This window comes from Zosterops lateralis (assembly GCF_965231275.1).
Source record: "Zosterops lateralis genome assembly, chromosome: 1".
NCBI classification, from domain to species: domain Eukaryota; kingdom Metazoa; phylum Chordata; class Aves; order Passeriformes; family Zosteropidae; genus Zosterops; species Zosterops lateralis.
Window position 1 is genome coordinate 88,458,237 of NC_139762.1, and position 24,661 is coordinate 88,482,897.

A 24,661-nucleotide genomic window follows, 5' to 3' on the forward strand; every position below is an offset into this window, starting at 1 on the left:
AGGACCAGAGATGTCATCTAATACAAATAGTCACAAGCCCTAAGGTAACTGTTATTCAGGGAGCAACTCTAACTATAAAAAAATATAAAACAGAGTTCACAGCAACGAGAACTAGACTTGTTCACTAGAAAAAAAACTGAATTTCCTTCTTCACTTTTGCCCTGTGTCAGCCCACTGCAGAACAGTAGCGTCTTCCCTAGCTCTTCAATAGACTACAATGAAATAAATATGCCAGACTGCAGACACCTACTACATTCACCCCAGGCTCTGATCTCAAAAAGCCTCTCAAAACAGCCAGGTGCACTCACATCCAAGAATGTTCTCATCTATACTGTGGAACTCAAAGCTCTGAACAAAGATCAGAGCAGGCACTTCAAGTAAAACACAGTGGGGTGACTGCACACAATGTATATCTGGAGTTCACTGGCTAAGCAAAGATCTTAAGTTCCCTTCTAAACCTAAAATTATAATATGCATCAGTCAAACAAGACAACAAATAGAAAGCCAGAGGCATTTAAAGTTTGCTAAAAATGTATCTTAGTGTATGAAAACCAATATTCATTCCCTACTCTGTTCCTACATGTGTTGTGGTTTAATCCCAGCTGGCAACTAAGTACCATGCAGCTGCTTGCTTGCTCACTCCTCCCTCGGGGTGAGCAGAATTGGGAAGGAAAGGTGAGCCTTGCCTTGTAGGCTGAGATAAGAATAGCTCAATAACTGTAATATAATAATCCAACTCCGTATCATAACCAAAATAAACCTCACCTTTGTGTGTCACATCATATCCCTCCTGCCTCTCCTCCCTCTAACTCTGATGCAACTCTCCTGCAACTCCCAAGCTAATGTAAAAATAAAGCAGTAGTAGCAATTATCACCCCTGTCATTAATGCTTAGACCTTTAGAAGGTGTCTAGGAATTAGATCACAGGAGGTTAAATGACTCACTAAGGCACTGAAAACTAAGTGTTTTACAGCAATTAAAACTAGTAGGAAATAGTAAAGTCCCATGCACAAACTCATGCCAGCTCACAATAGACACCTATGTCACTAGTTACAATTTCTTCTATGACATTTTTGCAGTAACATAAAAATTATTAAAATTTTCATTTACATTTGTATTGTCTTACTTCAACAATGAAAGCTCACAAATTTCTGTTAATAGTTAGGAACATTTACTATTGGTTTACAAACATTGCATATTATGTACTACAGGCAATAATGATGTTTCAGTATGCACCTGGATTTTGAAGATATTTACAAAAATAACATTTGATAGCTTTATATTGCCATGGGCTTAACATTAACAAAAAGTTACAAGGCATATTAAGTATGACAAGCTATGAGCATATTTGCCATTTTAAATGGCAGTGCCATCAAAGCTTCAAACTATTTTTAGAAAAGAATTTTTCTTCCTGAAAATATAACAATTATGTAATGCAAAGTCCCAGGCAGCCTGCTACAATGCACTTGATACTATGTAAGCATACCAGGCTGCTATTCTTGTCACAGCATCTGCAAAGATAATTTTTGGGTTTGTTACTGCAAACTATTTCATTACACCTTATATCAGCCAAGAGCAAATGGTGGTCTGTGTATATTAACTTTGCTTGAATCCTTTTTTTTTTTTCAATCAAGCACCTTTTATATCAACCTGTAAATGACAGAAAGAACAGTGGATGGAAATATTTCTAAGCTACTCAGGTACCAAGAGGAAACAAAATCCTTCCTTAGAACAAGGGGTTGTAAATGGGCTAGTCAGAGATCTTCTAATGTGACATGCAGAGAGAACAGGTGGTCCTTACTTTACTTATTACAATTCACACCCTCCCTAAGTAACTTCTAGTTCAGAAGGGAACAGACTGGACATGGAAATAGGCCCAGTGGGCTCCAAAAGAAACTCCACATATTGTAAACAAGCACTATAATCTGCATTTTACCTGAATATAATTTACATTGGAAGACTAGTCCAAATTAGCTAATTCCTTAGCCAAGGGCATGGTTAATGTGAAGCAGACAAGATGACACTTTATAAAGGTGCAGAGGTACTTAACACATTTTCCTATGCCATTCAGCCAGTCACAGTAATTCATGACTAACACCCCCAAAGGCAGGAGATGCAGAAACATCTTCCAGCAATAAATGACATTAAGAAAACACTCTCGCACACAGTGAAGGAACAGGGAGCACTTAGGAACACAGATCCTGGACAGAAATTGCCATTTGTCTCATCATTTGTAGAGTACTTATTGTAGCAACCTGAACAACTGTCAGAGCAGAAACATTTAAACTGTCTCAGTTAAGACTCCCTATATTGCTTCAGGCTTAAGGAATAAGTACTTAACTAACGATAACTTACTGATGATTTTTGAATTTTTCAACCTAAAAGGTTACACAAAGGCCAATGCACTTAAAGGAAATACCCTGAATTTCCAACAACACTGCAAGCTGAACTTACCAGTTTGTTTGGATAACGTAAAACCACAGGCTGTACAGGAACCCCAGGAATAAATGCTCCTAGAAGGCACATATGATACATAATTAATTTATAGTGCATTTTAGTAGAAAAGAAATTTACTGCAGCAAGAAAAAATTATACAGCTAATGGACTGGACAGGAAGTAGTTGATGGTGAAAAAACAGAATCTGAAAGTAGACTCAATAGTAATCAAAAAAAACAAGCACTGGAAAATGGCACTGTATATCCACCTTTTCAGCAGATAGGTAATTAAAAATGTTTGCTTACATTATCTAAAGTATCCTCTACCACTTACATATATTGTCATTAATACAAGTCAAAGCTTAGTACCAAATTCAATAAATGAGTAATAAAAAATGAGCATGCACAAGATGGTTAAGTTAATTTATTCCCTGTGGTCAACAATATTTTTGGTGAAGACCTTAGGCTCTTATGTAAAAGAAGCTTTCTACTTTTATCTGAACAACAACAATTTATAGGCAATTTATCGTCTCTGAAATAACGGAATTAATGACACTTCTATTCTGTAGCAATGGGAAAACTAATAGTTATAAATTGAACTAGAGCTATATTGAACTAGAATTATTCAGAAACATTGCTTCACTTCATGGGAAAATTACAGTTCTGATAAATAATCAGCACAAGTTCCATATCATTTGCTAAGCATTTTCTTGGTTTCTAATACAAAGAGTGGGTAAGCATGATAACTATCTTGTTCAAGACTTCCCTTAAATCTCTTCCTCTCATGAAGAAATTAAGTTTCACTCAAAGTATGTTATTCTTGACAATTTACTACGGTCTCCTTAATATTCCAATTAAAATTAAGAACCAAATGATTGAAGTACATTGTATTCCTAACATAACATTTGCTTTACAAAATAACTGTTGAGACATTACAGGAATATTTGTTTATGGAATATAAACATCTTTAAATGAAGGTGTTCTCTGTAGAATCCCTAAGAGATTTGGAGTGATACCTTCTACTCAGCCTCAAAGAACAGTCTAGGCAACTTTTGAAATAATCCAAAGCTGACAAAAGCTGAGTGGTAGATGACAACACTACCATTTAAACACAAAACCAAGAGAATGTGTGGTAAGAGCAAGGAGCATAGGTCATGTAAGCAGAATGGGGAAAGGCATCCTCATAAAACTAACTTGAACAGAAATCTAAAGGAATCTGATATAAGTGAGGAATTTTGAGGCAAAGGATTTCTGGAAGACTGGATGGATACAGAAGCAGGTTTCAGTAAGAAAAGTGACAGTTGAGAGGCAGACAGCAGCATGTACTAGACCAGAGCAGAGGAAGATAGAGTGAGAATGTAAGGATGAAATACGTGGTGCCTGGAATGTCTATGGCACTGAGGGAGGTCAGGAAATCAAGGCTTCACATGAAGGATTCAGGCTAGCTTTCAAAGCATGGTCAGGATTCAGGTGGAGATAGAAGGAGAGCAAAAAGCTACAGAAGTGGATGTTTCCCTAATCACTATCCATTCATCTAAAAAGGTAAGAGCTGAGAGAAAAGTCTGAGATTCCTTCAACCAAATGAATCAGTGCAAGGAACCACAACGCTAACTCACTGCATGATATTCTAGGTGATATTTAAATTGCAAGCCAAACAAAATACAAGACATACAGTAAGACCAGAAACTAGGCAGAAGACTAGGAAGTCAAAAAACACATTCACAACTGTCTTGCTCACTGAAGCGTCTTCATTGACCATCTCCCTACCTACATGATAAAGGCAAGTTCACATTAAAACTTAGTGGTTTACTGCAGTACTGGCATTTCTGCCTACTGGAAATGCAGTTTACAGCTGCAGCAACGTTCAGTGTTACACCCTCTACCAATCTGATAAACTAAAAGGGTGATACCACCGCAAAGAGCTTAGAACATGGATATTACATGAAAAATACACTATAAAGCTTAAAGCAGCAGCAAGTATCTAAATGCTGCATGATAGACCCAAAATAGGAAATGGAGGGGCAAGAAAACAAAAAAAGCAAAAAGACACAACCACAAACTTAAACCCAGGAAGAAACATTGCTCCTCCAGCTCATATGCATCTCAGAAGCCAAGAAAAAAATCTGAATTATTGAAATTGTTTTGTTCAATTGTAGAATTACAATCTTTCTTCCAAGCAACAGAAAATTTATATTCCAATTTCACCCTAGTGAAAGGTTTTTAACTCAACTTCTGTAACAGCAAGCAAATTAAAATGCAAGTGGTATTTCAGAAAATGAAGATACAAGGACATTCTGTAGAGAACAGAGAAATGAGCATAATACCTACCAGGTTTGAATGTAATTAGACAGGATCGGTTTGTGCAAGTGCCCTCTGGGAATATCATTATCTTGAAGTAAAAAAAAAGTTGACTTTTAAGAACTATTTCAATGTGAACTTATTTATAAACACATCTTTTCAAAGCTGTTATTAACTGATTATAGCAAAAATGTTCTCAGGGAAAAACAGTTGAGTTAGAATAAAGAAAAGAAAAAGGTGCTAAAGATGTCAAATACAGTTCTATCTTAACAGGAAAAATATTTTTCTTTATTTATCTGTGATTTTGCCTCTTTCTTCCCTTCAATAATAATTCTATTTATTGGAACACTGACAGTGACCAGAAACACTTGTTGAGTATTTTCACCAAAGACTTTGGCGTTGGCAAAAGCATCATAGTCTGTTTTGTTCCAGAACAAAATTCCTGCTTCCAGGTTACCTGCTTACAGGCTATGAAAAGACAGTTATTTTCTCTTTTCTATTACTTGGCATGTGTACAGATGCCCAAATGACAGAGACTGCAAATATCTGAAGAGAATTAAAAAAAAAAAAAAAGGCAAAAAATGCTTAAGTTGAACCAATTCAGCAGAAGAGGGTAGACTGTACAAAAACAAAGCCCCCACCAAATCCATACCATAAAGGAAAAAACCAATGGACTATAATTAGCATTACTAGTTTTATTGCCCACTCTGTCTTAGCTTGCTTTGAAACCCAATGATGAAAGTCATGATGCAAAAGCTACATATTACCTGTCACACTGTTTATAGATGTTTATAACATTTTTGCAGTCCAGTATGCAAAGGCATCCCCACTGTTAGCAGCAATAATCCTATAAAAAGCATACAGTACCCTAATCTCAAAAAAAAAATCAAATTTGCAAAATGATCATATGCTTCTTGGAATATGAGATCTTAAATAGTCATCCTTTCCTTCCCATTACTCTTTTTCAAGGCACATTATAAACAGCCACATTTTAGGTACAGAAAAAAACCCCTGAGCCACTCATTTTATCCATGCTTTTATCACGTATTTTAACAGAGGTGGTTATTGGAACATCCAAATTTTCTGGACTGCCTTGCCCAGTATCACATCTCCAACAGTGGTAGTGCCAAAATCTTGTGAAGGGTAAGAACACACAGTACTTCCCCAGGTATTCTGCTGAGCACTTCATTGTTTTTCTTCTTAGAGGACTTCCTCACCTGCTGTGGTCTGTCCATTTAGTATCACTTAAGAGCTGTCTACCCATGTACTTACCCGGTTTCCCTTGAAACAGAATGCAGTGAGAGACAAATGAAAATCTTACATTTTATCTCCTAGGAAGAGGGGTGGGGGAAATTTCACACACACACACACGCCAACCCCAAACCATCTAAAGCCACCCACAACGAAAAAAGTAAACTGCATCTCCACAGCCTGGAAATGCCAAATAGCACCTCTCACAGAGTAGTAGAATACAGTACCTGTGGCCATTTACCACCAGACTGGGCACGCCTCTTTATCTCTTCAACAGTTTTCCTGCGAGAATCCTGGTCTGCCCGAGATACAAACACTGGTCGGATATATTTGATCAGTGCTGAAGAGGAGGGAGAACAGAAACAAGGACCGGACTTTATTTTCTCTTTGTTTGAAAAAGATCTCCTCCCCCTATTAGTCCTCTGGACAAAATTTTTTTGTGTAGAAGACCACAACTACTTTACTATATTACACTGCAAAATCAAATAACTCAGCTGAATTATTGTAGTTTTGTTGAAATAATTTCTTAAGTTTCTATGCAGAAAATAGTTTTCACTATTTTGGTATTTTCCACTTTTTCAATTTTTAATAGATCCATCCATCCAACACAGATAATGTAAAACATGGTGGTACATATCATGCAGTTTTCTACAACAATGCAGTTGTGGCTGTCTACAGGCCATTCCCTCCTTCCACAAAAATCACAAAATCTATAGCCACTCCCAACCCAGCAAAGCAGCAGGAATCTCCCTGCTATGTAAGTGCTTGCAAAAGACATCCTGTCAGTCAACCTGTCTCTGTCTTTAGAGCTTCTATGACAGCTCAGCTCCACTAAAGGTACACCACCAAAGATGTCATATACACTGATGTTATTTTTTGTGAAGAATCAGTGTCAACAGAAGCATATTCATTTTCTCAGTTGTCACTTGTTTGCCTGTTCCTCATACCAGATGAATTAGATCTCAGACATCCTCTTCCTGGCTCAGTAGGAAACCTCTTGTACATAGCCAGACACAAAATGAACATGAGCAAAAATCAGAAATCAATCCACAAGATACTCTCCATGCATATCTGTCAAAAGGACACCAAACAAAACTTTCAAAACAATAAGAAGCCCATATAGCTCTTTTGCAGTGTCCAAAAATAGAGCTTCATGCCTTTATTTAAGCAGGTTGTCTTCAGAAACCTTTTAGTAATTTTTATATCATGCAATCTTATTGAAGGTTCAAAAGTCACTAAAACATTAGCTATTCTACTTGCCCCAGATACAGTTTTCATTTTTCCAGCCACTGTGAGAGTTCACTGACACAGTATAATCTGCTTTTGTCAAGGATAAACTTGCTACATTAACAGATCAGCCAGTGCTTAAAGCGTGAAGAAAAAACAGTGCAAGGAGTTACAGCCCCGTATTCAGCAAAATCGTCTGGTTATGCTGTTATCCCACTGGAAGTTTAGCCACCAACTCACCAAAATCCTTCAGTTCTGAAGGTTCTGAGAAACTAACCTGTCGAACCTTACAGCAAGTTCCCAAACATTCAGCCAGTCTCTGAAATATTACTTTTATTCTACAAGTTGCCACAGCTCAGGAGACAGTGTATCAGAAAAGTTGCCTTACTCTTGTACTTTTTCCTACATGCCTGCTCTTAGACAATATCCATAGAACAATGTGTGAGAACAAAGATCATCTTTGGCCAGCTGGGATTACTGCCAAGGCAAGGTAAAAACAAACAAAAAAAGTCCCAAAACAAATCACAACAAGACCAACACACAAAGAATAGGAAAAAAAAACAAACCAAAAAACCCACAAAAACAGAACAAGCAATAAAAATAGCAAAGGAAACCATACTTGGTATCATAATTATTTCCTTCTTAGTGATCCTACTCCTGATTTGTCCCACTGTTACAAATTACTATTTCATAGCAAAAACATTATAAAGTAAAGTAAAAGATCCAACATCTCCAGCCTTCACTTGGAAGTTTCTTCTACATTAGTCTCAAATGATGGAATTTTAGTTATTTCATTCTAAGGATGAATAAGAGAATTCCAGAACTCCCAGGCTCTTTTCTGAGGCCATGCAGCAAGCAGGGTCTTATCTATAATGCATGAAATTAAACAAGCAGACAAAGCAGACAGATTTTTCTTTGGGCAGTGTGATAGAAAACATGAGACTACACTGATGTCATCTGTATCTGAAAACTTTGCCTGTATTTGTACAGGAAAATGGTGTAAACCTGGGAACTTTACTGTCACAACCTTTCCTAAAGCAAGTTACTGTAATGTTACTAAGCTCCAGAAGAACACAAGGTGAGTTATCTTACAAACGGCCAGCATCACAAACAGCAACATACCTCTGTGCAAAGAAAAAGTAGTATGGTATGCTGAAAGACAGAGACAACTGAAATTTTAGCTTCCTATGGATGTGTCCTGCCTGTTGAATTAGCCTATTAGGGTGGTTATACTAAGCCTTACTCCCTTAGACATTGAACTAAAAAGCTGACAGAATTCTTGCTTTAATATTAAGCAGCAACTGAAGATCCTGTGAGACCCAGCTACCATGTCCTTAGTGGTTAAGTCCAATAATTTAAGTAAATTTGAAACTCTCAGTCATCAGTAAAAAGCTGAAAATACACACCAAGGGAAGTATAACTGTAGTCTTTTCTTAACCACTTCTGAAAACAGAGCACAAGGCTATGCAGACCTTTACTCTCACCATATATTTTCATGTTCAGTAAACACACAAATCTGAAAATTCAAAGGCTGTACCAATTTGATCTGTGCAAGAAAGTCAGGAGCAGGGCCAAAGGTCTGTAAAGAGAAGCTGAGAAACATACCAAATAGGCAGCCAACTTGAGACTGCGGTCAGAAGTCAAGTTGAAACACAGGGAGACAGTACCTGAGGTACTGTGAGATGTAAGGACTAGGCAGGACTATTAGGGCAAATAGGGCAAAGTCAAACCAGAAGTGAATGCATAAAATGCTCCAGACAGCTGGCATACTGAGGAACTAAAGGAAACAAGTAGAACTCTGCAACATGTTCAATAAACAGAACATAATCATATCCTTCTCTGCTCAGCAATTTAACTGTCCAAGACTGGCTGTAACCAGAAAGTGAAGACCACAGCTCAAGCATTCAGAGATCCTGAAAAATGTGCTTGCCCAGCTCCCCTCACTCCATTAAAACCACCCTTGAATTATCAAATCTAGTGGGCAATGACAGACAATCCATCAATTCACAAAACTGATCTTGTGAGTGTCATTATTCCAGCTTTTTCTCTAGCAGTGTCAGTCCAATTTCATCTAGTCACTCTCATTCCCAATTTCAGATCATACAAGGAGTCCTGAGGACAGCTGACATGCTCTATTCTACCTTCTTAGACAGGTACCTGCAATTTAAATACTGCTGCCAGGAAATCATTAAAACTCTGCCTCTCAGGGCAGCCAGAATGCCACAGACAGTCTAACCAACTGAAAGTTGCTCAAAACAGCCTTTTTAAAGAGAGCCTGCAAAAACTCAGTATTGCTTTAATTAATAGCAGGGTGGCAGCTCCAACTGATTTCAGAATCGTAACACTCATGCAATCAATTTCAGCCTCAGCTCAATGCATAAGCAAAACCAGGTTTTTTCCTGATAAGCTGAACACATACAGTTTGTGTCTTTAAACTTCTTAGGACAACAGCAGGGAAAAAATTATTTTCTCTCTTTGCAGGCAAGAATCTGTGAGGAAACCTTGTTTCAATTCAAGACACAAAGTGCTGTATAACAGACAACAGCAGAAAGTATTGTGGCAAATCATTTATACTGGCAACATCTACACTAGTTCCACAAGGCACCAGAGAACACAAAAAGCTATGGAACAGCAATGTGGCACTACATACAACTCTTCTAAAATGTATCCATACACACATTTTTTGAGTGGGCAGTTACATTTTCACCACTGTAGAATCAGCAACAAACAAAGTGACAGCTGCAAAAGTAGAGAATGCTGAAATTGAGGCTTTCACTTGGCCTTTCTCCCAAACAAAACAAAACTCCATCACTACACTCCCTGACACTAAGGGAACCCTACAGAGGCACCACAACTGACTCTGCTTGCCTTTAACATGGAGGTAAGCTGTATAAGTAACCTGCAGTGGGATAACCATTTACACTAATTACTGCACAAACTAGTATGTTAAAAAATACAATTTTTTCTAGTATGTTAAAAAATACAATTATTTTTCTAACAGCAGCAGCCATGTTGTGCATTCTGTATTTAGGGGTACAAAACTAATGAAGGATAAAACTTGAAAAGTGCTATCTTGGGCTTAGTTTTCAAGAGAGCATGTTCAAAATGTACATGCTCACAAGGTTCTGAACTCAACTTTTCTAACCAAGTAATATCTAATATGAAAACTGCTCTTTTCTATAGAGAAAAGAGATCTGCAAGAGGCTTGAAAGTCTTCTGAAAGTTACAGTGGAAGAAAACCATTAAGGTTCTAGATTACAATTACTGCCTGGATACAGAGACCTTAAATTACAATAACTACACGGATACAGAGACCTTAAAAATGGAAAAACTCAAGAACACACACACCAAAACCACGAAGTTGTATTAATGCACAAAACTTAATTTAACCAAAATTAGGATCTTTTGGACTTGGAATTACATTGTTCTTGCAGAATAAGTGTTTTTATAGTCATGATACTCTATAAGAGATTTGCAAAGCTAGTGGTAGTATCTTATAATCTATATATACTTATATATAATATAATTATTTGACTCAAGTCTGAATCAACCACTGATGAAAAATGCATATCAAGAACAATTTCTCCAAGTTTGACTAAATGCTTGGCAGATGGACCACCTGACTGAAGGCATGTCAAATATTCATGGGATAGAGGTAGTATTAATGGGAAAGTTCTCCCTACTTCCAAAGAGAAGGGCAGGAAACAATGCAGCCTATAGGACAAGGAAAGGTCAGTAGTGGGCACTGTAAGTAAATAATTGGTGTCCTCTTTAGCTTTAACAGAAGTAAATTCTGTGGTCTTTGGATTGGTCTTTCAAAATGTCACCTATTTCCTTTAAGGACTTCTTGAGGGACAAAGACTGTTTTTTTACCTCAGAGATTGCTCTCACACCTACAATATCTGTATGATGATGTGGTTTTATATTTTAACTTTCTGCTGCCAATCTGAAAAGTATTTAAAGCATGCAGCAGTTGGCTTGAAGGTTTCCTATATACTGCAGTTTGTAACTTCAATAAATGATATTAACTAGTGATGGTTTAAGCATTCCAGCATCAGTTTAAATGAGAAGTAATTTTTATAGAATTTTCCAGGACTCCAAGCCAAATGATAAACACATACCTATAATATACAGGTGACAAGTATTTTAAATCTCTCAGCTTCTGTGAGACTGAAATCTTGCAGGACCATCTGTGTGCCCACAGTCTGAAGGAAACATTGAACTTTGAAACAGAGGGTTTTAAAGAAGATGAAACAGATAAGCTTGGCAACAACTTCAAGATGCTCCTCAGAAATGGGGAGCCCAAGTGTGCACTCAAGGCAGGCTACAATGCCAACATAGCATAGCATGTTGGCATTCATCCTGGTGACCTCAGCGTTTAAGCCCCTGATTTACAAGTGTATAAAAGAGAAGAAATCTGTAATGTCTTCACCTTAGAACAGGTTTTTCCATAAGGTGTTTAAGGACTATTTTAGTGAATCTCAGATGTGTTTCAATGCAAGATTCTCACAGAATAACTATGGGTCTACCACAATTCTCTTCCTTGTGTGCTTTGGAAGGGGTGGGAGGCACTTGGGATGCAGGACTAAAGGATTAGGTTGCACAACAGTGCTGGTGGGTAATTTGGCACCTTTTAAGCGTTGAGATTAAAACCTTCCCAGCAACCTAAGCATAAGTGGTTTCCCCTGAATTACTTATTCTCATCTTTTAGTCATGATGCTTGAGAAAGGCTTGTAATGCACGTTCAGAAAATGAGCTTGAACAAAATTCACGAGTTTACTAGATGTTGAAAAAAACATCTACAACAGAATTGATGGTTTTATAGCACTGTATGATTCTCCCTTTCTCTGTAGGTCTGCTGTATTCTGCCAAACACAAATTACCTCCTACTCCTTCATAAACTTAAGGTAACATATCATCCTGTACATTTCACAGGTATCAACTCTCTCTCCTTGTCAGAGTGGCATTAGATTTGTTGAGAAGTTTAAATTAACTTTTCACTTATATTTAGTTTCTAAAAGTTCAGACCACTGAAAATGTTCAAATCGTAAAAGTGGTCCAAAGTCCCCATCAGTTCACATTTACTGATGCATCCCTTTTCCTTCTTACTGAAGCATTTCTGCAGCAGGACCAATCAGCAATGAAAAACTACTTTTATCCAGGGTGCTTCAACAGCCAAATATAAGACAGTGAAGTGTAACTATCCAGAATTTATGCACAAACCTTCTCCTGACTTGAAGTGGGATTCGGTAGACAAAACAGGAAAGCTTAAGGTTCTGTACTGATAAATTGATCTGACTTCTTCAGACCATGTAAGGTACAACAGATCCCTACATGTCATTTTCCCACAGTAAGATTTAAGTGGTCCAGCACAGTTCACATCTCTAACCTACCAAAACCCTGGAAAGTCACTGTGCAGAAACATACATCTTCCTTCAGCATCATGACATATTCCATCTGTTTGGCATTCTCTACTTTCCAGATACTGATTTTTTTTATATGATCATGGAAATACTGTTTATATTTGGGCAAGCAGTTCCTCCCCAGAGTTTGTTAACCTTGTGTGTGTGCCAAATGAATAATTTTCTTCACTACTGACAACTGACTGAAGAGTTCATAACTCTTCTCCCAGAACCAAAGAGCATTTTTAAATCTGGTTTTCTTTATTTTTCTAAAAAGGATGAAGATATCTGTGAGAGTCACAAGATATAAATTTGCTTCTGAAATTGGACTTCGCAAACCAGGAGAGCTGCCTTCAAGTTAGGCAGCAATAAAACCCTCATAGGCAAACATAGTTGTGGAGTAGTTCCAATCCCATAAAGAACAGGCTTTTAATCATCTGGACTTTCAAGTGGATCAGAAGCTTAATATTCCAGGACTGGCAAACTAAGGGTACAATAATATAGGCAGCAGTTCCAGAAGCCTATTAAAGTACTTGCAGAACCAATCTTAGTAACCATTTAGCAATCAGATCATTTTGTGCCTGCTAAAGCACCTGATCCCTCTGGTATACAATGTACAATGTCTCAATAAACACCGTCATTACATCAAAAAGCCAATTTATTAATACCATACTTGAATATATTGGATGAGGATGTACTCTTCAACCAAAGTCCTTATCCTTGGAAATTATCTTTAAATTTCCACTTCATTTTTTACATGTTTAAGTCTGCTCAGATAGTTAAATAAATGTACATTATTCAAAGCTTCCCAGAATATTCAGAATAACCGTTAACAAGACCCAAGGATAACAAGGGTAGGATTATCAGTGACTGGCTCCAAAACCTTAATGAAGATGGTATACCAAGTTTGCAAGACCTACAAAACTGAAGAACACATAACACAATTTAGACCTCTCTGGGATAAATTCTGGATGAATGCTTAGAGTGTTGACAATTCACCAGGCAATCCAATAAAAACATGAGCACATTATCATGTAAGCACAAGAGAAATATCAGTAGTCCAATAACATGAAATATCAGTGGTCCAATAAAATGAAAATTTTTTAATGTGTGTCCATGTGTAAATAACATTGGGATTAAAATACAAGATCACAGGAGAGGATAGTCAGCACTATTTGCTTCACAGAAAACTTCTCTCAAAGCAGTAAAAGAGATGAATAAATCATAGTTTTACTGGAAAGTTCTCTCTAATTTTTAAGCCAAATTAATCAATACAGTGATACTACTTCCCTCTTAAGGTCCATTTACTTAAATAACACAAAGTGCTGTAATTAATGTTGCTCATATAAAAGCCCTAAAAACAATGATTTTTGAACTCTCAATCCCAGTTACAACCTTTGGTATGCCTGTCTCACTTCTGTGGCATTTTTGTGAATCGTTTACAAGTGACTACGTAACTTTTGTGGCTATACAGCATAAAGCAAATACAGCTATTCAAGACAAAACATTCATTTATTTGACTGCACTCTACATTCCAGTAATATTCCATCAGACTACTAAATTTTCTCTTTTTCTGTAACTGGTTTTATTCACATATGAATTAAATGAAGTGAATAATTATTAAAATTTATTGTAAGAAGTCTAGACTTTCAATGAAATCATGTAAAAGTCATCTCAAAATTAAATTAGATATTGAGAAAGTAGTTTGATCTACTTGATACACATTATTTGTGTTACATTCAGGAGAACTACAATCTCCATATGCCTACAGATTCTCCTGGTTCCCACTGAATCTACTACATGGGATACTAAAGTAGCCATTTAGCCATTATAGCATATACCATTCTGCCATTTCATCACAGATAAAATGTAGCACAATATGGACTGGAGTTACCTCATCCAATTTGGGTCCTCCAGACAGACCACACTCAAGTCAAAGGGAGCTCCACACAGACTACTTTTATTTTGCTGAGCCAGCAATTATTAAACAGTCAACTGAGTGACCTGAGAAAGAAGATTAATCAACCCCTGCTTCTGTGTCTGGACTGCTCCTAAGGCCCAGGTTGGCCTGGATACACCGGTGCTGTACAGGACTGCCAACGTTGTGTCTCACAACAGTATCTTCTTTCAGTGCTGAACAAGGGAGTTCAATTTCTTTTTGTTTTCACACTATGCTTGTTTGCATACACTTGTTTTCAAGAACACATGCTTGCCTGAGCCCTTTTTCTTTTTGTTCAAAGTATCTATTCATTTTTACATAGATTTTTCATTACCACAAATTTCCAATCATCATTAGCAAGATATTCAATGAAATTAAGATACAACTACAGATCTGGCCTCAATTTTACCTCGTACAGGCAGACCCTTATATGGCAAGATTATTTAAATGAAAATTCCATATCTAACCACTCACCCTTTGTGGCTGTCTCTCAGCTTCTGCTTTTGAATACAACCTTAAAAACACATTGTCTAATTAAATTTTAAAAGGATGTCAGCAGCAACAGCTTGATTCCACTTAGTTGCAAAGGAACTCAAAGCTTTTGTTCAGCCTTTTACATTTAAGAGTCCTACCCATGGCCAAAGCAAAATCTTCTTTGATTTTACTACACATAAAAATCTACACAATGATAAATGGATATTCTTTGAACTTTGCTGGTCGCTAGACACAAGATGGTGGGTTTCTCCAAAATGCTTCCACACAGACTTTGGTTAGAAGTCTACGAGCCCAAAAAGTTATGCAATTTTTTGCCTGTTACAACTGCACCAAAATCACAGGTGTCTCTCAAACATTTGTGAGAACTTACACGAATAATTCCAAAGCTGTATTCAAGCACTACTAACTCAGGCATCTGCTTTTCTCATGACTAAACCCAAGTGCACAACAATCTGCCCTTGTGCTCACCTCTCACACCCTGCCTGAAACAAACTTATCGATGTGTGAAGGATTAGCAGCACTCCCTCGAGGCAGGGTAGCATTCAGAGCAGACGACATTCCTAAAACACATTTCTGGGAGGACACTCCAACTTGCACACTTTCTCCCTAGCATCGCTCTTTGTTTTTCCATCTGGCAGGTCTTAAAATGTTACAAGTCTAATGCAAAAAAATAATTCTCACCATATATTATAGCAGAATTTCCTTTCTATTTCAGTTTTTCTCATACACACCCAGTAAACTTCCTAAGCAACCTTTTTTAGTTATTCTTGAAAAATGAAGCATCTATCAACTTACTTCCCCAAACAGGAATATCTTTGCTTTCTGCTTTCATCACAATGGAGGCAAAGGTCATAGTTACTGGAATGGCATCAAAGTAGGAGGAGTGGGGAGCCACCGTTAATATTGCTGCTTCTGCTGGCAATGCCCGTCTGCCTTTTACATTTATCCAGTGGAATCCACCAGCAAGCCACATCATTCTCATTATTGCTTTCAGCAAAACATCCACTATCCTGTAAAGAGTTAGGAAAACAGTTATGTTACCACAGGAACACCTTAAAATAATGAAATGAAACAATTACATGCATGACAAAAGTTCAGATAGGATATGATGCTTAAAACAGAGGTGAAACAGTGCACATACTTTGTTCTTCTCTTTCTCAGATGGTTTAAAACCACTTCCAAGGTAAGATGCTGTTCAACTTCATTTTATACCTGAACACTAATTCATTCTAGTCCCCAAGACTGGCATTTAGTTCATCATTAATTTTAATTCAGACTATGACTGTTAAGTTTCTTCTACACAATGCCTAATGAGGTTTTCTAGCAACACCTAAAAAGCTCTAATAAATTGAGTCCTGAAATGTGCTATTAGGATATTGCCAGAATTCACTTACCCTGATTCTTCATGTCAAGTTTATCCAAAAAACACCAGGGGACAAATGTAGGGCAGAGATTCTCAAATACAGGAAGGCCTACAGGATACATATAAGAACTCTGGAAGTCTTTTACTTCCTTCCCCTTCGTCATCTTCTCCTAAAGTGATTTGGATTGTGTTTCTTGGGGATTTTTTTTTTTTTTTTGGTGGGATGGGGAAGGTTTTTGTTTGTGGAGTTTTGTTTGTCTGTCTTTTTAAACTGTCTGACAGTCATGAAAAGAGAAACTTTGAACAGAGTACAAAAATCAAACACCACAAATTGTAACATATACAAGGAGGCTGGAGAACAAGGTAACACTGAAAATTGGATTAAATGGGTAAGGGAGAATCTAAAAAGATTCAAATAACTGTATTCAAGATTGAAAGGAACCAATTATTCCATTAGTTATTGTACTGATATCACTCCAAAAGAAATGTAAAGTGACATGCCTCTGTGGTTCTCAACCTCCTTCCTTCCTGTGATGCAAAACATTATCAGCTTCCTTCATGCTAGTGCCAGCCCCTAATTTTAAAGTGGTCTATAGAAGAGGTGATACACCCCTCCTTCCCTGATCCTCAAATAGCAGTTTTCATGGATGGGAGGATACTGTCTTACATTCTACCTTAATTAGTATTGCAATATCAAAGCAACCACAGACTTTTAGTAAGCACCAAAGTATGGGGTAAGCCCTCAGGGAATCAACACAAGTTTTGTCAGCTCATCGTAGCGTAGAAGATAATGGGATGAAGCAGTTTAAAACAACTATGGAGAATATGAAATCTGGGCACATTCTACAGAGTCAAGCTTCACAAGCAGAAGTTGACATTCCAGGAATAAATGCAATTGAAGATGCCACAACAAAGCATCACACTACATCCTTAATAAAGATAAGAAACCAGAGACGAGAATAGTCCTTGAATCACCTGGAAAATCAAAGAGTTGAGGTATTTCTAGTTTCCCACCTAAGGAAAATGTTTAATAACTTCTAGATTTTTCTTTTGAAGACAAAAGTAGATCTCTGAGACAGGTAAAAGGTGTTTCCCATCTCCTCTATTTCATACTGCTGAACTTTATAATGATTCTCTTAGTACTCCACCACATCAGTGACTCACTTTCGCCACCAGGAGAGGGGCTTTTCAAGCTCCTGCTCGTCAGATCCCATGGAAGCAATGAATGCAAAAGGCCAGGCCAGCAACATCATAAAAGCAGCGAAAAAGAGTCGGATAGGAAACAGAGTCAAGGTCATGAAGGCAATCTGCAAAATAATAATAATACAAAGAAGCGTTATTCCAACACAATTTCAGACTGAAAGGTCAGTGATTCCTAGAAACTGATACCATGTCTTAACTTAAAAATATCTAATGGTAGAAACTGCAGAATACCATTCAATTCCAGATATGGCACATAAGGTTAAAAAAAGCACACTTTTCAATATCACAATAGCTGGGCAAGGATGAGTAACAAGGCATAAGGTGCTGTCTCACGTTGTGCCTAATCTGATGCATCTCCAGGCTGCTGTGGAAAGATTAATTCATATTCTTCTCTTCCCTGATGCAGATCTAGTCATCATGCAGCTCACTTTCCACTTCCTCTCACTTCCCAAAACAGCTCAACAACCAACTCATTCTGTAGGTGCACAAATCTGTAAATCTAGGGTAGGTGCAGGGAACACACAGCAGGAGAAAAGCCCAAGATACACTTTCAAGCCCTAAGCTACCAGCCCACTGCAGTTGGATTTTACAGCAATGGTTCAGACTGGCACATCGTCTCATAACAATCATGATCTCACTTTCCAGAACAGGATTCCAGTCCCTACGGAGACCCAGCTTTAGTTTGCAGAATTGACAGAAAAAGGAATATTTTTTCTCTTAGATAGGCTAGTTTCCCAGATGAGCATCAAAGTTACACCAATTCACACAACACTGCATCCACAGACAAGACCACCACATCTGGCAGCAAATAGAGGAGCAATCTGGAGATGAGAGCAGCTGCCTTCTAAGTTTGTAAAATGACAAGGACCAGCCACTAAGAAATAAGTGAAATAAAATGCAAGTGAAGACACAGACCTTTGGGATTCACACCTCCTCCTTCCCTCCCATTCCTCTAAGTCTTCTCCTACTCCAGGGCAAAGCTGAATGGTGGGTGACTGGTAGTGAAGTATTCCATCCCTTGATTCCCTGTACCAATCCTTTGTACCTAAAATCATTTTAGTGCCCCATCACAGAATAAAAGCAGAAGTTGCATCCCTAATGCCATAAAAGGTGCCATAAATGTGCAGAAAAGGCCTCTTGGTCTTCCAGAAACAGCAGGGATGGTAAGGGCCAGCAAGAAGCAAATGCACCAAATGTACAAGGTTTGGCTGTGACACCAGCCTCTTTCAGCAGGTGAGAAAAGTGTGTCTACCTTCTGAAGAAGGTTAGGAATCAACAAAGGTGCTAACATTTGAAAAGCAGTTTGGTCCATATCTGCATTTAGACATCTTCCCAGGTAAGAAAGCTTCTATCCTATAAAATCTATGTTCAGCAACCTTGTCGGTGTCAGAGAGAAAAAAAATGAGAAGATCCTGTCCCCACTGGCCACTGTTAGAGATCAGAATATAGGAGACATACACTCTGGCTCTGACCTTATGTGGACGCTAGTTTGGTGATCACATTCCTACATATCTAGGATGTTCATAGAGAAATCTCTTCCATTAAAATTATGAATTCTCTTTGGGAATAAGTAATATGTAAACACCTGCATTTTGAGATCCATTTAAAAACCCCTAAAGGTCCACCCAGAGTTGTACTTTGAGGGGTTCAGCTCATGACCAAAGAAATCTCAAGAGGGGATTGACTACAGTTAATTTAACATTTGCTGGTCTACAGCATCCAACTTAGTTTTTCAGAAGCTGCAGTGTATACTGTGAAAGACCTATGGACAGCTTGTAATGGAAGGCAGCCCTGGGAAACTGATCTCCATTCTTCCATCAGAAGGGCTTAAATCTGATATCAGGCAAGTCACTTCAACTAAATAGGTATCATATGTTCTTCTTGTTTAGAGAGACTGCATTCAGATTTAAGTATGACCTCACCATGAAGGCATAAAATATGAACTCAAGTTTCAAGTTCTCCAAAATATCCGGTTCTACGTATCTAAGCACTGAGCAAGAGAATCACAGAGTACCTTTGTTTCCACTTCTCCAGGTCTGTTTCCTATCTTGAAAACCACTATCATAGCTCTCATGCACAGGGAAGTTGAAAAAAATGCAACTTGAAAATTACTAACACTGTAAGAAATAGCACTAAAAACAGTTCCTTCCCAACAAAATTTCCATGACTTCTTACAAATAAGCAGTCTTTGAGAAACTGAGTCTTACTGAGAAACAAAATACTATTTGACATGGTAGAGGTTTTGATTTTTTTTTACACTTATCTGATAGAAATGACATCTTACCCCACATCTATACTTCCTCACTGTTATCATCCCTATAGCTCAACTCACCAAAGACAGCAGTGAAGGAGCTAGGATTTCACCCCTCAACAACTCTCTCACTAGTCACTTTCCTACTCTGCAAGTTCCCAACAGACACATTCATGGAGATAAATACAGGAGGAGAAATTTTCCTATGCAGCTAAGCCAATCTAACAGATCACTGCTGTGAAAGAGTGGTCCTGTTCACTCCCTCCTCAATCCTCCCCTTGAGTCAGCTCTAGCACTTTAGTGAGCTAGCAATGAGCCAATATAGCTCATTAGCACGAAAAAACACAGCCATCCCAGCAAAAGAAAATAATCAGAACACAAAAACACAATGATATGCTGGTTTAATGAGCCAAATCAGCTCACCAAGGCACCAAATGAACACCAGCACCAGTGAAATAAAAGGACCAGAAACACTGGAAGAAAGGAAAATGGCATGATATTGTGTTTTGAAGTAGCAGGGAAAAAAGCTACAGATGCTTAGTGACAGCTCCAGTAATGCTTCTGCCTGTTCTGCAGTGGTAACAAGAATCAAGAGCTTGGACTTACATGACAGGTGCCCAGAAGATGTTAGTATGAACAAAACCCATGGTTAACAAAATCATGTCTGTCTTTCTAGCAGAAAGATTTTTTTTTATTATAGTTCTGAAATAAAACAGGTAGCTTCAAGAATGACTCCTACTGTCACCCTCAGATCACAGTAAAATAGCCATCATTTCTACTGATGAGACTCAGTTCTGAAACAGTCTTACTGCTTTTACGCTCTTGCAATCTCAGAGTTTTATAAGGTCAACGAAAGAGGACATGAACAGTTCCTTGATAGTCAAAAGGATTTTTTACTGTTGTTCTTTCTCCTCGTGGCTGTTTTACCCTCTCACTTTCTACCTTTCTTTCACTCCCGCAGTCTCGGGCTGAACATGCTAAAAAGCATCTACTTGGAGCTACATTAATGAACAAAAAGCTAATCTAACCTCTTGCAGAGTGCAGGACCAGTTTGCAGCGAAGATAACGGGGCTATCTGGCAGGCCATCAGCAACAGACACCAGACCACCGGACAAAGGACTCTTTGTTTCCCTGTCCCCTGCATTCCCTACTTCTTGTACCTACATTCCTAACCTTCCTCGACAGCCTGTGCAATCCCAGAACTCCCCGTTAGATTCACAGGACAGACAGAAAAGCCTGTGACACAAGACATGCCTACAGCTGAACAGGAAGTGAGTTCAGCTGCCTTAGTTCACACCGAGCTCTCCAAGGCACACAGAGGAGAACACACACTTCTGTAGTTCACCTGGGGGGCATTTCTTCTCAAGTGGAGCAGTTCCACAGCTCTGCTTCAACAGCTTCTGTCTAAAGCACAACTTTTAATCGGTGAAGAGGCTGGAAAAGCATGACTAAGGCGAAGAAAAAAATCTACCACAGTTCTGTATGCCAGCTTACAGGCTTTTTCCTGCATAAAAGTGCAGCAGTAAGACTGAAGGGAGGTTGGGTTAAAGAACTCTGTGCTGCCATAGATCAGTGAAAGACTGCTCGATTAAAAAGCAAGTCCAAGACACACTCTTTGGTGAGGAGCTGTTCCTTTGGCCTGTGCACTGTGACAAACTACAGCGGTTTAAACACGTCTCCTCATCTTCATTGTAAATAACAAACCCCTGAAATCCACTGGCAAAGCTCACATCTCACACCTAGGAACAGGGCAGAAAGCAGGTGTCTTCTACAACCAGTCACTTCCCTGACAAAGCACCTCAAGGTCTATCAGGTTTAACATCAGGTCAGCAATGCCAGTAGCTCCTGTGAGACTCAATACTGCAAAAACTGTAAAATAGAATCAGTTCTCCTCTCCCAGCAGTATTTTTAAAATTTCTTATAAATAACCAAGTAGAAAGCAACATTAGTTGTTATAACTGGAGACAATCCTAGTCCATATGAATGAACATGTGCTATCTTTGCTTCTCTCTGCTCCCTGAAAGAAGACTTTTACCTCATTAATTGCATATTAACCATGACTTCAGGAACAAAGTATGGTACATGGAAAGGGAATCTCTACAACTACGCAATTTATTGAGAAAGATCTAGATATAAATTAAATGAAGCAAATTACACAAACTTTTTCTCCCTTTTCCAGCTCAAGCGACAATTTATGAGCAACCACTGAATACCTACTGGGCAACTTAATAGAACACAAAAACCTTTTCCACTGGAGTGTACTATAAATTCCTGGGCTGTCTGATATGTAACACGAGGCACATTCTGATGTTTTTTTTAAGTCAGGACATCCATATCTTGTGTTATACATCCAGGCAGCAACAGGGCAGTGCAACAACAAACTTCACTCGAATGCAAATCAAAGCTGGATCTAAAGCGCCTTGACCCAAGAGGTTCAATATCAGCGAATCATAATTTGCAATGTTAACAGGTACTGAAGGCTGTCAGGCTCCCAAAACAACAGCTTTACAAAGCTGAAGTATGACAGTGATGGAAGTGGCAGAAATGGCCAGCCCCTCATTAGGTGAGCCTGTGACATTATGTCTTCCTCCAGCAAGTGACCCAGATCTCACCGCAAGCCTCAGACAAAGGCCATGCCCTCTGAATACCCAGCCACTCACTGCTCACTGTGCGAGGCAAGGCAGGGGCACGGAGGGGGGAAAAAACCCCCCTAAAATCAAACAATGAAATAAAAAGCCACGCAACTGCAAATTTGCACTTTAATACCGCTTCCTGTAGTCTCACCGCTACCTGCACAACACCTAAATTACGCCGCAGGGACTATTTACCCAGGGGCAAAACTTCGCCTTGCACTGGGACGTCTCGGCCCAGGTTAATACCTTCCTTGACTCCACGCTGAAAAAGAGCGGCTCCGCAGGGCTGCTCCCCCACCCCCATTAAAAAAAAAAAAAAAAAAAGAAAAAAAGAAAAACAAACAAACAAAAAAAAAAACCCAAAAAAAACAAACAAACAAAAAAAAAAAAACCAAAAAAAAACCACCACAAACCGCCCCCCAAAAAACAGAAAAACGAAAAACACTCCCAAACCTCAAAACGCCTCAAAAACCCATTGAAAAAACCCCAATCAATCAAACAAAAAAACCCCATCAACAGCTATTTTTTCCCCCCTTTGCAGAAGGCATGGGAGCCCAAGTTGAGGCGCACGCCCGGCGCTGCAGCATCCCGGCCGCCCCCCGCCCGCCCGGGCCCGGCGCCCCCGGGGCCGCCCCGCTCCCGCCTGGCCCCGCTCCCGGCCCTGCCCGGCCCCGCCGCCTCACAAAGCCCCCGCCCGCCGCAGGAGGCGGCCCGGCAGCCGGTGCGCCGCGGGGGACGCGCGGAAGGAGCCGGCGGCGAGGGAAGGAAGGAGGGAAGGAGGAGGGAGGGCGGCTGCCGGGGCCCGCACGCCCGTACCTTGGCTTTCTGCAGGGGCCCGAAGCGCAGCTGGTGCACGAAGGGGCTCCGCGGCGGCGGCCCGCGCTCCCGGCTGCCGCCCGCGCAGCATCCCCGGCCGCGGCCGCTCAACTTCATGGCGGGGCAGGGCAGGGCAGGACAACGGGCGGAGGCGGCGCGGGAGAGGGCGCGGGCTGCGAGCGGCAGCCGCCGGTCCCGGGCAGCGGCGCCGGGCGGGAGCGCGGAGAGCGGAGTGCGGGCGGCACCGGGGCCGGGGCGCTCCCCGCTCAACGCCGGCCCCCGCCCGCCCCACCGCGCATGCGCCCTGCGCGCCCGCTACAGCGGCTGGGCTGCGCGCCGCTCGCCGCCTCGGGTGGGGATGGGAAGCGCCCGGGAACGGGGAGCGCCCGGGAATGGGGAGCGGCGGCGCGGTGGGCGAGCGCCCTCCTTCCCTCCGCCCCCTCCCCACCCTCGGAGCGGCCCCTCGGGCATGCCGGGAGCGCCGCCCCGCCCGGCGGCACCGGGGGCACCGCCCGCTCCTGGGGGGCCGCGTCCCCCGCGGGAGAAGGAGGAGCGGGAGGGAATGGGGCGGGAATGGGGCGGGGGCGGCCCGGGGAGCTCCCGGCACCGCCGCCCAGGTGCCCGCACCTCGCTCCAACCCCCGAACGGGGCTGCTGCTGGGCAGCGGGGGAGAATTTAGAGAAAAAGGGGCACGAGGAGGGGCGAGGGGCCGCTCGGGCCGGAGCTGGGCCTGAGGGGCCTGAGGGGCCGCCGCTGGGGAGGGGCGGGGCGGGAGGAGCATCCCCGCAGCACCTGGGGAGGGCAGGGGCTGTGCTGGCATCACGGGGCTGCAGTCGGTGGGGTCCGTGGGGAAAGCTCTGTTCCAAGCAAAGCTAGACAGTTTTTAATGAAGTCTGGCTAATTTGCACCGTGGGGATCTTGGCAGACCCGGCTGAGGAAGTAGCTGAATTTGGGGCTTCATAAACCTTTAAATGGAAAGTGAGTTATTGAGAAGTAAAGAAAATCGTTCGTGTTCTGTCCATTTTCAAAAGACCAAGCTGGATGACCTGTACTGTTCCTGACTGTTTTAACATAAACTACAGGCAGAACAGTAGAAAAAAGATACGAAAATGGATTGATAAAGAAATAAGTGAGATATCCTTAATGTCAATCACCTCGACTTACAGAACAATTCTGATAGCCTTATCCAGTAACACAGGTAAATTGATAAAAGTAATTGCAGAAACATGATGGCCTCTGGTTTTAATCTAGTAGGCTTAGATCTGCAAAATGGTCTCTGAGTCCTTTGGTTAATACCATACGTACTTCTAATGGCTAATGCTGTTGAACAGTGAATGTGTTAGATAGA

General features: G+C 40.3%; 1 protein-coding gene across 1 annotated transcript in view; it reads right to left on the reverse strand.

Annotated features, from left to right (window-relative positions):
• Positions 1-23,445, reverse strand: part of LPCAT1 (lysophosphatidylcholine acyltransferase 1) — a 65,485-nt gene extending 42,040 nt beyond the window's left edge. The window contains exons 1-6 of the mRNA XM_083866410.1: positions 23,314-23,445; positions 17,575-17,717; positions 15,843-16,057; positions 6,212-6,324; positions 4,764-4,824; positions 2,455-2,513 (exon numbers count right to left, since the gene is read on the reverse strand). Of these exons, the coding sequence (XP_083722536.1) occupies positions 2,455-2,513; positions 4,764-4,824; positions 6,212-6,324; positions 15,843-16,057; positions 17,575-17,717; positions 23,314-23,430 (708 nt within the window). The 5' untranslated portion in view covers positions 23,431-23,445. The remainder of the gene's footprint in view (positions 1-2,454; positions 2,514-4,763; positions 4,825-6,211; positions 6,325-15,842; positions 16,058-17,574; positions 17,718-23,313) is intronic.
• Between the last annotated feature and the right edge of the window lie 1,216 nt (positions 23,446-24,661).